A 13424-nucleotide genomic window follows, 5' to 3' on the forward strand; every position below is an offset into this window, starting at 1 on the left:
AAGCAAGATGAGCATTTCCTTCCTTAGGAATGCTTTTCCAAAAGCAGAGATGGAAGAATACCTCCAAACTGGTGAATACAACTATTTTAGGACTAACTTGTAATGTGGTGGTGCCAGTCCGTGCGTGTAAAACTGTAGGCAATGACTGAAAAAACAGATGATTGAAGCAGTATTTAAACCTGAGTTCAGCCTCCTAAAAATACTTCTTACTCATATTTGTGTATTGACAGCAATTGGTGCATGCTGCTAGGATGAACCAAGCCCACTTTTTTTGCACTTTGGTGTAGACTGTAACTGAAATTTGATGTGTTTTGTGTTATTTCAGTGCTTATTAAAGGAGGAGGAGTTTACTTGTCTTAGGCAATAGTGTCATGGTTTGTCTGGGAACATATGGTTCAATAAGGTCAAGTTTCAAATTAATTCAAGGTTAATGTCGAGATATATATACATACAAAATGATATGTGTCCCGATATTGTCCTTGCCCTGATATTATGAATAAATGAATCCTTTCTAAATCATTAAAGACGGGGAGTTTGTATCAGTACTATAATTTACTGAAGCTATTTGTTTTACTAAAAGCTGTCCTCTTTCATCACAGTTTGTCTTCTGATGCCCACTTTGATTTCAGTCCTCTCTGGAATTTCCTGATGGAGGTTTCCACCACGAATAACTCCGCATCTGCTATATAACATGGAGGATGTATATGTGCTTTGCCACTGACAACAGCCCTTTCTTCTTCTTCTCTTTTTTCTTTTAGAATCCAGTTTTTTGTTGGGAAATGCCCAGATTGTGGACTGGCCTGTAGTTTATAGTAATGACGGTTTTTGTAAGCTCTCTGGATATCATCGCGCTGACGTCATGCAGAAAAGTAGCACTTGCAGGTAGGTTGTTCACTGCTACTCGATGCAATTCTACAGTTACAGTCTAGGGAGAAAAATTAGGTTTTGGAAGAGGACTGATAGGAGATTTGTCTTACAGAAATGAATATACTAGTGGTTTGTGACCCTGAACATAGCAGGGGGTTGAAACTAGATGATCATTGTGGTCCTTTTCAACCCAGGCCATTCTGTGATTCTATGATATGTTAAAATACGCAACTATGTGCATTCAGTTGAGCACTTTGTTGACTGATGCCCAATAGTATAATGACTAGTTTTACCAGGATTAAACAAACTACTCAGATACTTCAGCCCCTTGCTAAAAGTGGGGCAGATTTTAGAGTCCTGCAAGACTTAATCCTAAGTTAAAAGAAAGCTAAATTCCAATATTCTTTTTTTTTTAAATTATTATTATTATTGTTAGTATTTATTTAGAGCATCTACAAATTTAATGTGTTTTACTCGAGCCATTATTGAAGTCAAGACAAATCTGCTTGGTTTTGAAATTCCTGTCATCCTCTGGTAATGGCTTAAATGCAGTGAGCATTGCAGTAGTAAAGACTGTTCAGTGGAAAAACATTTGACAAATTTTAGCACTGAATGAGGATCAACTAGAGGTATTCCTGAAGCTGGGGTAAATATTTTGAGAGTTTAAACATCATTCTTCACTCATTTGAAATCTATCCTCATTAATATCAGTATGATTGTGTTCTAATGATATGGTAAAGAAAGTGATATATTCAAGTGATATATTTCAAAGGCAATTTTGGGAGATTTTTGTAAATTTTCATTCTGGAAGGCCTGCAGTGTGCTCCTCTGTTGCTCATATTGGTTCCTGTTGTTATACACACGCTGAGAGGGCACAGCAATGTGCAAATGGCATCTTTATTCCCAAGAGGGTGATTAGGCTGATGATGTATTTACTCTGAGCACTGCAGCTTTATGGTTTGTTTTTTTTTTTCTTCCCCTTTGTTGGTGGTCTTTCAGGAGTGGACAGCTGTGATTTATGGTTGGATGTGCATCTGCGCCTGCTCTGCTGCATCCTTTAAAAGGAAATGCTGTGGGGAAAGTCTAAATCTCTAATGCGTGTGTGGGTGGGTGAGGAAAGTAACCAGGAGTGGTGGAGGCAGAAAGGAATGGCTGAGATACCAGTTTGTGTAGGTTTTCCCTTGATGGCTCAGGGAATGACCAGCTGTAGGGCCCTGGGAGTAGTGGGCTGCGTATCTGCAGGAGTGAAATGCTGATGTGTGGTCGTTGCTCTTGTTTGCAGGGAAGAGGAAAAGCCTTGGGGGTCCCATGTTGCTCTGTGCAGTCAGGTGTCCTCTGATGGGCAGTGGAGGAGAGATGGGCACATGCTGCTGACACGAAATATTCATTCACGTGGCAGCAACCAAGTCAGTTACGTGATGGGGCTGAAAAAAACTGTTATCACAGCTATCCCAAATATGCTTACACTTGCTTTGCTCTTTTAAGCTGGGTCTGTTTCTCTGTGAGCCAGTGCTTTAGGCTGTGCATGTTTAAGTCATTACACGCACAAAATGGGATTTTAGGAAAATGTTGGGAATAGCTTTAGCAATACCTCTCTGTTAATAATTCTCCTGTGCCTCTGAGGGGACCAAAAGTTTTAATTCATCAGAGCACCTTTTATGAATGTGACGGACTTTATTTGGTAAGCATCCTGTTTGGGCCATATTCAAGTGAATTTTATATATATATAAATATATATCATGTATAGATATCTTAATTCTACATATCCATCTCTGGATTTTGGAGAGACTTCTCTACACTGAAAGCATGATCAGCACCTCTTTTGTGTCTGAGCCTTAGCCGGTGGAGTTATATTTACAGTGTGATATTTCCTGCTCCATAGGAGACATCCTAGTCATTGCAGAGGAAAACTGAGCTGGAGAGGCATTCAGCACGGTCTGACAAGCAGCACACACACCCTTGCAGAAAATTTCTTTGGGGCTTCTCTCTAATGAAAAGCAGCGTGGCTGTCTGAAATGGAAAATGGTCTTGAGGCCAGTAGTGCCTTCTTAGCTTTACTTAGTAGAATGCCATCATAAGTTTTAGGTATCCAGAGCTATTATTTATGTTATTTTCCAAGTCAGATTCTCAGTCCTGATTTGCTAAGTTGGACCGAGATTGTTGCATTATGCATAAGAAATAATTTATACAGAATGTTTGCTTTCCTCTTCTAAGGCAAATGTTATGGGATAAGAGCATTGTGATGCCACACTTTTATTACAGGATTTGATAGGATCTGTTTATAGAGCTTGTTTAATGCCAAAAATCTAACAAAAGAAAAATACACAGATAAAATCAATGTCAATCCAGACCTCGATACAGATTGTTATCTACTTATCATAAGTGTGATACAGGAAAAAAATAATTTTTCAATTACTTGCCCTTGCCTATAAGGTATAGCACTTTCAGTTTTCACCCATGCTGCACCCTGAGTAGTCCAGCAGTATTCATTATATCCTATTTATGTCTGTCACATGCCATACCATACACTGGGGCTGCTCATTTGTTGTGATGTTCAGTCTTGATACTGGAATGGACGTGTGGCATTGCATTTGTGAATGATTTTTGATCCAGCTCAGGCAGCCAGGTAGTCCCATAGCCAGCTGGTAATCCCTCTGATTCTTGCACTCCTCTCATCTTTTTAATTAGCAACAATATGTGCATTGGCAGGAAAATCATGCTGAAATAGCTCAATAGAGGTGCCAGTCTCTTAGTTTCACAGGCATTGTATAAAAGGCAAGGTGCATATCACGCTTCCTGAATGTTGCATGATGGGGTGGGTCAGTGTGTGTTCTTTCTGGGAGCACAGCACACCAAAAATTGCAAAAATAGCTGGAACAGAATTTATTATATAAGTGAATGCTAAAATGCATGAGAATTTTAGCTGGGAAAACTTGTGTGCTTGTGAAGTGCTGTGTTGCCAAATGGAAAGGAGCTGCCAGTTCAGAAGGAAATGGGAGGGCATCTGCAATTGCAACACCTCTGACATTCGATTAACTGTGCAAAAGCCCTTGTCTGGAGGTGTGCCGCTAGATTAACCAGCGTGTAGGAGAACCACTTCTTTCATGCCCAGTTGCCCATAGATATGACAATTTATACCCTGATGAGTACATAGAGAGAATGAACAGCTCTAGGCCATTAAACCCTATTAAACGCCACAAATAATATCAGTATTTAAAATTGTTTCTTGTCAGTTAAGTTCAGTCTTCCAGGCAAGCCTTCAGAAGGGCAGACAGCCTTAGGTGGCTGATTAGTAGATCTGCCCTGCCATTTTGCACTTGGCTTTTGCCCCAGGCCGCCTTCTCCTTACCCTTCCTTGCACCTTGAGCCTCAGATCAGCATGGAAACGGCTGGATGCTGCTTTTGTTTTTAATGAGGAAACTTGCTCTGAGACCTGTTTGTGTGTTGCCTTCCAGCCGTACAGTGGGAGTAAATTGGATCTGCTTGCTGCAGTTGTTTACAGGTTGCATTTCCACTGAAACACTCTGCTCAATGCCTCTGTTCTCCCTTGTTTTGATTTACTGCCATAGCAAGTGAGTTAAAATGTCTGAGAGTCCTGGCTTCTGTGGAGCTAATGGCAAAATTCCCTCCTTGCTCAAAGAAAAGGGGTTTTGCTTTTTGGGTACAGCGTGCCAGACTTGAGGCAAGTTAAATTTGATACTGGGATGTTGCCTCCGTTAACTGATCTACCTATATGAGAAGACCCTCTGCAATGCCAGAGCTGTGCACAAAAACTTTTCAGAGCTCACCAGTGAGACCCAGGGACCTGCCCTACTTCTCCTTGGGAATGAGGCCTGCTCCTGAACTCAAAAATTGTGGGGCTATTGAAACATGGAACAGTATTTGTTATTCCTCTTGAGTAGACCTCGGTTGCTTGTAGTTGATGTCTTTTCATCTGATACTTCTGGATAAACAGAGCTGTTAGCTGGATGTGGATTCATATTCCTTCCATGTTTAATCTGCCCTCTTATCTGGTGAATTCCTCTCAGCCACAAACACCACTCTGGCATGCACTGCATACAAGGAGCTGCTCCAGTGATGCTTTTCTGGATCCTAACAAAGAAAATGGAAGCACAGTGCAAAGCTTTAGATGTGGCTTTTTTTGCATGGAGAGATGCTTTCAGAGGAGGGCAGGAGGAACGGCGTCTGAAATGGCAAATGGCCTGTTGCAGAGATGGGGAAATTATGTAAGATTGTTTCTTTCTCTGAGTATTTCAGTAAGCTTTGTTTCTCTTGTTTCTCTTTGATAAGTCTGTTTTCTAGATAGTAAGATCCCCAGTAGCAGACTGGCTTTTATATTTATGTCTTGTACAGTTTGCACTGAAGGAACTTGACAAGCAATAAATAACAAAAATATGAGGCAGAAAAAGACAGAGTGATTGACTGAAGAAGTAGGAGTCCCTCCATGTATACAAAATAGGACAGATTAAATTAAGCCTATGATAAGCACAGATCTTATATAACTTGCACAGTGATTGGCTTGAAGGCCCTTTTGGTGCCTGCTAGTAAAAAATTGGCTTCTGAAAAATAGTTATTTCCTTCCACAAGCCTTTTAAATGCCTCTTTGTACATGAAAATAATGCTAGATTTGAATTTTACAGATTTGACAATAATAGGCTGATGTTAAGACAAAGTTGATTAAATTTTTAATTCATAGAATGGCTTTAGTTGGAAGGGACATTAACGATCATCTAATTCCCACTTCTCTGCTGTGGACAGGGCTGCCACTCACTATATAAGGCTGCCCAGGACCCCATCCTACCTGGCCTTGAATGCCCCCATGGATGGGGCACCCACAACTCTCTGGACAGCAGTGCTGGGGCCTCACTGCTCTCTGAGTAAAGAATTTCTTCCCGACATTTAACCTAAATTTTCCCTTCCAGGAGTCTTCTCTGCTCCAGACTTAACAAGCTCAGCTCCCTGCAGCTTTTCTTCATAGCAGAGATGCTCCCAGCCCTCTGAGCATCTTCGTGGCCTTCCTCTGGACCCGCTCCAACAACTCCACACCCCTCATGTAGTGGGGGCCCCAACCCTGGATACAGTGCTCCAAATGGGGCCTCATGAGCAGAACAGAGGGGGACGATCTCCTCCCTGCCCCAGCTGCTACCCCTCTGTTGATGCAGCCCAGGATACTGTTGGCTACAAGTACTCACTGCAGGCTAATGTCCAGCTTTCCACCAGGTAGACCTAACTGGTGGAGGCCAGCACTTGTAACATTATGGATGGTTTGACATATTAATGCTAATCAATGATGACTTTCTGTATTATAAAGCCATCTAAAGTCATACGCTTTAGCAAATTTTCATTATTTTTTTCCTTCGAGACTTAAGAGAAATGTTTTTAAGCCTTGAGATGACAAAAAAAACAGAACAACAAGAGACTCCTCCCGCAGCTCTTATTTTGTCTTGCAGATTTGAGCAGTCTTCTTTACCTCATCAGTGCACTGAAAAGGATTAGATTTAAAAAGAAAAGCATTCAAACTTTTGTTTGTTGCCAGCTCGTGTATAAAACGCTATTGGCTGAGCTGTGGAAGGAAAGGCAGGCCATTTGACAGCCAGCAGCAAGCTGTGTTTTGCATTCCCTGAAGAGGACTATTCAAGTTAATGACATGTGGTACCTTAATGAAGCCTCCTCCCCAGTAGTGTTCTGTCCTGACATCCATCAGTGCAGAGACATCTCCATTGCTGCGCTGACCCAAGGCTGACAACACCATATTGTGGGAGCAGCCCTATCACCTCCCTGAGCCAGTTGTGTAGGGAAAGGATTCGCCGTCCAGCCTTCATTGAGTATTTTAATGTTTGCTTGGGCACTAATCACTATGTTGTTTTATTGTTTCTTTCAGAGCAGTGGGCATAATATAAATGTTTATTGAACCTCTGAAGGTCTTTTGATCAATAAAAAGGGAAGCTGGATTTAAACCGCAGCAGCACTGATAGCCTTTCTTTTTCCCCCTCATATTCATAGAGCTGTGTGTTGTAGGTTTCAGCTGGAGCTCAAAACGTTTGTGAACAAAGAAGATGGAAGGGGGGAGTCTGATCAATGAGGATTGTATTCATCCAAGTGTCTGAAAGCTTTTATGCCATGCTCCATTTTCCTTCAGTTCTATAATTGGGAATTTGCACAGAGCAGTCTTCACCTATTTTTAATCCAGGGGAGATGACAAGAAAAGCCTGGCTGTTTTCTCATAAAGGCTTTCACAAGTAAGGTCATTGGGGGTGGGTTTACTTGCACCAGTTGAAAGTCTGACCTGGAAAAGAGAGCAAAGATGAAGTGGTCAAAGCACAAGAAATAGCAGGGCTAAAATTAGGTTTTTCTAATCTTTGTCTGGAGAGAGATGAGTCTTCAAAAATATTTCAATGTTTTTCCATATTTTCAGTGAAATATTAAAGAGATGTGGTATACCATAAGAAAAAATGAGAGTGTGTGGTTATCTTTAGAAGTAATGCAGATTTAGCTACAGTGGGACAACTCTGAGTGAATTCACAGACAATCACAGTAATTAGTTCTTACTGGGTAATTCTTACCTCAGTTTGTAACTGGTATTTCGATAAAGGATTCTGAACATCTTGTTGTCCCAGATGCATGTTGGCAAGATTAGATCTGCAGCCATCAATATTAGTTCAGCCGACAGCTGTTACCTGTTGCAGGTCTTTGTCTTCCTTCAGCATCCTTTTCGAGGTCTGAATGAAATTTGGGATGTTTTAAAGGTTTTGCTCAGTAATCTCCAATTTCACAGCAATATTCTCATGGCCTCAAGCTGTGGCAATAATGGTTTTATAGGCTATCAGCTCTTTTTCTAACAATATGCCCTTAAAGATATGCTCAGAAAAGCACTTAATGAAACATTAGATGACAGCAAATACATCTACTTTACATAAAAAAGGCAGTGGTGGTTACTTACTATTGTAGGTTTTGTAACAGCCTTGCGACACTAACTATTTAAATGAAAGTAAATGATAGTTAAACTATGGTAAATGACAGTGAATAGCATCCCCAATGGCTATGCAGTCTGAAGTGGCTGCTTGTTGTTTTGCTTGTCTAGGAAGAAGAGAAAAATGGGTTTTTTTCTTTTTCAGTTTTATGTATGGTGAACTGACAGACAAGAAGACCATTGAAAAAGTCAGACAGACTTTCGACAACTATGAGTCAAACTGCTTTGAAATTCTCCTCTACAAGAAAAACAGTATGTATATATTTGTGTATTGTGTTGGGAGTGATAATGTATATTTGTTATATATCTATGTATACTGTGATAAAATACATCTATGATGCACTATATGTATCACTGTTCTGATAGTGCAAGGAGAAATGGTTTCAAACTACAAAGTGCAACGGGTCTGGATATAAGGAACAAGCTTTTTACAATAAGGGTGGTGAGGTGCTGTCGCAGGTTGCCCAGAGAGGTGATGGATGCCCTATCCCCTTGCAGACACCCAGGGTTAGGCTGGACAGGGCTCTGAGCACCTGGTAGAGCTGTGTGGCTGTCTCTGTTCAAAGCAGGGGGGTTGGACCAGATGGCCTTGAAGGGTCCCTTCCAACTCAAAACGATTCTATGATAACGTGCTATAATATATTTAATATATGCAATGGGTATATATGTATATTATTATAATATATAGAGAAGTGTATAACTATATACCAGACTAAAATAGTCATTTTGACATACAGATAAATTAGGGGACAAGATGTGGGGAAGAAATAGGTCATCGCTGCTCAGGAAAGCTCTTTTTTAAAGCAGGACAAGTGTTCAGATTGCCAAGGCTAGCAGGAGTTACCTGCTATCTCAGATCTGAATCCTTGTTTCCAAAATATGTTTAATTTTGAAGATTGTATTCTGGAAGGGAATCTGACTGGGTTTGATGAGGAGAAGAAATTCTCAATGAAGTTTCCCCTCAGGAAATATCCCCAAATGTGCAGAAGTGAGAAGCCATTCCCTCATTTTTGTGAGTGGCTGCTCCCAGTGGTGGAGATGCCTCTGAGCTGGGAGGCTGTGGAAAGCAGTGGTAAGCCCTGGGGAAAAAGCTGGCTATGCCTGATTGCCCTTTTCACTGCAAACTCACATAAACCCTTAAAAACATTGAAAAGAGCATGCAGGATACCTCAGCTTCTCAAAACATACTCCTGTGCCTAATTTCTACCTTTCCTTTTTAAACTAAATCTTCTCGTATGTGCATTTAAACGGTAGGAAGCATCTTCAGATTTCTGCAATTCTGCTTGCTTTGAAGCATCTTAGTAAACACTAATTAAAAAGAGAAGCAGAAATGGCTCTGAGGTCTGGCTGCTCCTGTAAGTGCCTGTGATAACTCTCCAAGTGACTTCCTTTCAGTCCCTTGGCATATGGATCTATTCCCTAGATCTTGTGTCTACCTGCCCAATTCCTATACAAGTCACCTGAGTACCCTCTCACATTATGGAGATTTTGTAGGACAGACCCCTGTTAAGTTCTTTGCAGGTAGTGGTGCCCAGCACCACCATGCCTAGTGTCCAGGTGGTTGTAGGAGAAGATTTCAGCCTTTCCCCAACCCTGGCTTTTCTGTTAAATTGGAATGGTAGCTCCTGCTTGGCATGGGCCAGTTCTAAACCAAGTTCCTTTTCATTATATTTAAATATAAAAAGTGGAAAGTCTTCTCTTGGTCATTGTTTTTGTTCATTGTTGATTTTTTTTTTTTTTTTTTTTTTTTTTTTTGCCCTGAGTTGTGAATTGCCTGCTTGATCTTGATGGTGCTTCAGGGATTTATTGACCTGCAGTTGCCTTAATAAAATATTCACCTTTACCCAAATCTCTAAGCCTGTATTTTCTGTAGGATGGGCAGGATTACAGAATGACCTCATGAAAAGACACTCATTTTTCTTTTTAGCCTTGAGAAAGTTCACAGCCATATGTTGCCAGCTTCTTCTCCATCACCCAAAGCCCAGAACTTTAGCCTTTTGCTAACACTAGTAGATAGGTTCACCTTTTGGCTCCAGTTCAGCAACTGGCTTGCATTGGATTTGCTTCCATCTGTCACATACCAAGCTTTGTGAAATAAGGTTCTTCAAGAAACTGCATGCTTCTCTTCCAGGCTCAATATTGAAGCAGACAGGAAATAAATAATAGTATCTGTTGGTATGAGTATACTTCTGAAAAATTTACAGTTACTCTCTATAAAGGCTTGTGTTTATCACCTGTAGAGACCTTGTATTGCTTCTCTCCTGTGCAGAGCTTGCAGTGCTCACCGAGCACTTTCCCACCTGGTCGATGCAGTGGCACAGCTGCCCAGGGACAGGTGGAGTCACTGTCCCTGGAGGTGTTCAAGAGCTGTGGAGATGTGGCACTGAGGGACGTGACCAGTGGGCATGGTGGGGTGGTGGACTAGATGATCTTAGCGGCCTTTTCCAACCTTTATGATTCTATGATTATGTAAGACTGTAGCTCCAGAAGTGCTGTATATTTCTATTTGTACCATCGCTTTTCCTTTCTTATTCATTCCTTTGTGTTTTCAGCAAAGGGAGATCTTGAAAAAGAGAAATTCCTTTCCTATCCTTCTGTCCTTCAGCACAGTGATGATCTTTAAGAGCCGTCGTTCTCAGGCTGCATCCATAGGGCTGCTGCCTTCACATGCACCCTTAGTGTTTTAACCTAGTTAGCAGTTTTCAGGTGCAGATCTTCAAGTTTGCTACAGATTTCTTCTGTTTTACTGCATTCCTTCTTGTATAGCTCTCAGCTCTAGCCACCTAGGCATGTACATGTATAGGTGTAATACTTGGGAAACCATCTTGCCTGCTCTTGAGCTCCTGACCAGATTGCAGTTTTTACAGCACTACCTACCTTGCCTCTGTCTGGTGTACAGGTTATTTTGCCTACTTTTGGAGCTTTTCAAAGGGTGCTGTTGAGTTGCTAGGTATAAATGAAAGCACAGCATCACTCCAGAGAGCTGCAGCACTCTTTCTTAGAATATATGAAAAGAGCCTTTTATCTTGGGTTAGCAACTGGGAATAGAAAGAGCCAAGTAATCAGCATAATGACTCTGGAATTACCACCAAAAGCAGTTTTCTGTCTCCCTCACTTCTCCAGTTTGCTGTCACTGAGTTATTGCTTTAATCCCAATAGAGCAGTGCTGAGTTTTACCATGAACCCTTGTGGATTTTGACTTTCTCTACAGTAGTCCTGTTCTGAGTGGGTTTTGTTGCCCTCTGGGTGTCCATCACTCGGTTCCTGGCACAGCTCCCAGATGGATATGGTATATTAGAGGAGATTTGGAGGGGCCAGCAATGCCCTGGGATGTCAGGGAGTGAGCAGCTTGTTTCAGTGTGCCAACGCTCAGTCTGGCATTCAGACAGCTTAGGAGAAAAGCCATTATATCACCTGACTGAAAGCACATCAAATCCTAAAGCTGACTGTAAAGGATTCGTTGGGCAGCAAGTGGAGGTGTCGTAAGGGTGGAAACATGTGGGCTTGGAGTTTTGTTTGGTGGCATGCAGCTCTGACACTTATGTCCTTGCAGATGAACAGGGAACTTCTCCACAAATGTTTGAAGTCTTTTAGGGTTTTGCCCATTGCAGAGTAGACCTGCATGTACTCAGGGAGCCTGCCATAATGAGAAAATGGAGGATGTGACTTTAAACAGGAAATCAAATCTGCTTATTTGTCTAGTTAGGACATTTAGATGTCTGAATTAGTTTGAGTTCTCTTAAATAACAGAGTAGCATCAGGTTGGATATTAGCCATTCAGATTGGCTATAAGAAAAATGTTCTTTTCAGGAAAAGTGGTGAAATATTGGCACAGGCTGCTCAGTGAGGCAGTGGGGTCACCGTCCCTGGAGGTGTTTAAAAAAAAATTGTGGAGATGTGGCACTGAGGGACATGGTCAATGGGCAGGGTGGTGGGTATGGGTTAGGTTGAACTGCATGATCTTATTGTTCTTTTCCAACTTAAACCGTTCTATGACATTTCAAAAGCATTTGGCAGTGTATTCCATCAGTTTTGATTTTGGTAGCCTCATATTATGTGAAGAAGCATTCAAAGATGTCCTCAATCTGTTTTTTTTTCTTACCTGGCTACCCTGCAGAGAGACATGGTGGGGAAGACCAAGAGCAAGTTCTGTCTCTTGTTATGGACTAGTTAAATTGGTACCATTACCCCCATTCAAATTTAAGAATGAGAATATGTTGTTTTCCTTTGAGAAGGTAAAATGAAGTATCTGGTATGTGTAGTTTAGGATAACATCTTGGTATTACTACATGTGTTCTATATGCTTTATAAATTATCCTATGGACAGACTGGGGGAAGATTGTGCAACACCACAGTCCAATTTTCTCTGCTTTTTCTCTGCTACAGGAACCCCAGTTTGGTTCTACATGCAAATTGCTCCCATAAGAAATGAGCATGAAAAAGTGGTTTTGTTCCTGTGCACTTTTAAGGATATCACTTTGTTCAAGCAGCCAATAGAAGATGATTCAACAAAAGGTAAATATGAAGTACACTGTTTTTGTTTTTGTATTTTTGAAGTTGGTTAAGTACATGTTCAGACTTAGTCATGTCTCATGGCTGTGATCTGTATCTTGCTTTCAGGAATTATTTTGTGACATGTCAGAGTTTAGACACTGTTTTCATAAATGATTGATTAGAATTGAAAAATAAATCATTGTGAGCAAAATATTCCCTAACTATGTTTCTCCAGAACTGCAAACCTTTTCACTTTGTAATATCAATTTTTCTTCACCATGGCTAGTATTTGTTAAAAGTGGCATGATTTTTAGTTACTGTAATACTCTGTTGCTTTGGGAGACCTTCTACAAAACTACTGTTTTCTATTTATCAAAAATGTCAACTTCTTTGCTTTGAAGTGTTGGTCTTACCTCCCTTTCTTGTTATTGGAGCTGAGATGCAGAAAAAACAGCCCATCTGGGTATCTTTTTGCTGGCCAGCAATGATGTCTGTATGGCAGTGGATGTTCTGCTTGTTTTTGATAGCTCTTCCTGGTGATGGTTGCTGAGGTATGCAATGCTCTCATCACCTGATGACCCATGTTGCACAGAGAAAATTGGTGGGGGGAAAAAGTGCAGAGGATCTGGCAACATTCTGTGCTCTGATTGTAAGATGCATGGCTGGTATCTCATGTATATTGCTCTGGATAGAAGAATGTGTGCTCCCATAAGCAAGGGCGTTTTTGCTGTGGAATCCTTATCCCATTTTCTCTAGGAAGTTGTCTTCTAGTAATGAATTCCTTGCTCTCTTTTTCTCTTCGTGCTTGTGGAAGCCTTGATTTCTCACTGAGAGCCATGTGCCTTCTGAGATGCTGCCTTTAGGATAAAACTTTGTCATTTGAATGCAAACAATTTAAATTACTTTCTGATGATATATAACTAACACGTGCTTGGTAACTGAAATGTAGATTGAGAAAGGCAGACTTGAAAAGCCTCTCTTTGTTCTAACGCTAAAAATAAGACTTTTTTTTTTTTTGCCGACAGAGTATTATCTGTATAGTTATAAGATATAGATACAGGAGAACCTTCTCAGCCAGCGTAAGTTTTATTGC

At 40.9% G+C, this 13424-nt stretch overlaps 1 protein-coding gene across 1 annotated transcript in view; it reads left to right on the forward strand.

Moving 5' to 3' along the window:
* KCNH5 (potassium voltage-gated channel subfamily H member 5) overlaps window positions 1–13424 on the forward strand; it is a 154462-nt gene that overhangs the window by 11824 nt on the left and 129214 nt on the right. Inside the window, exons 2-4 of the mRNA XM_010712032.3 lie at window positions 759–882; window positions 7983–8089; window positions 12224–12352. Of these exons, the coding sequence (XP_010710334.1) occupies window positions 759–882; window positions 7983–8089; window positions 12224–12352 (360 nt within the window). The remainder of the gene's footprint in view (window positions 1–758; window positions 883–7982; window positions 8090–12223; window positions 12353–13424) is intronic.

The sequence above is a fragment of the Meleagris gallopavo genome, chromosome 5, assembly GCF_905368555.1.
Source record: "Meleagris gallopavo chromosome 5, MGAL_WU_HG_1.1, whole genome shotgun sequence".
Classification (NCBI taxonomy): Eukaryota; Metazoa; Chordata; class Aves; order Galliformes; family Phasianidae; genus Meleagris; species Meleagris gallopavo.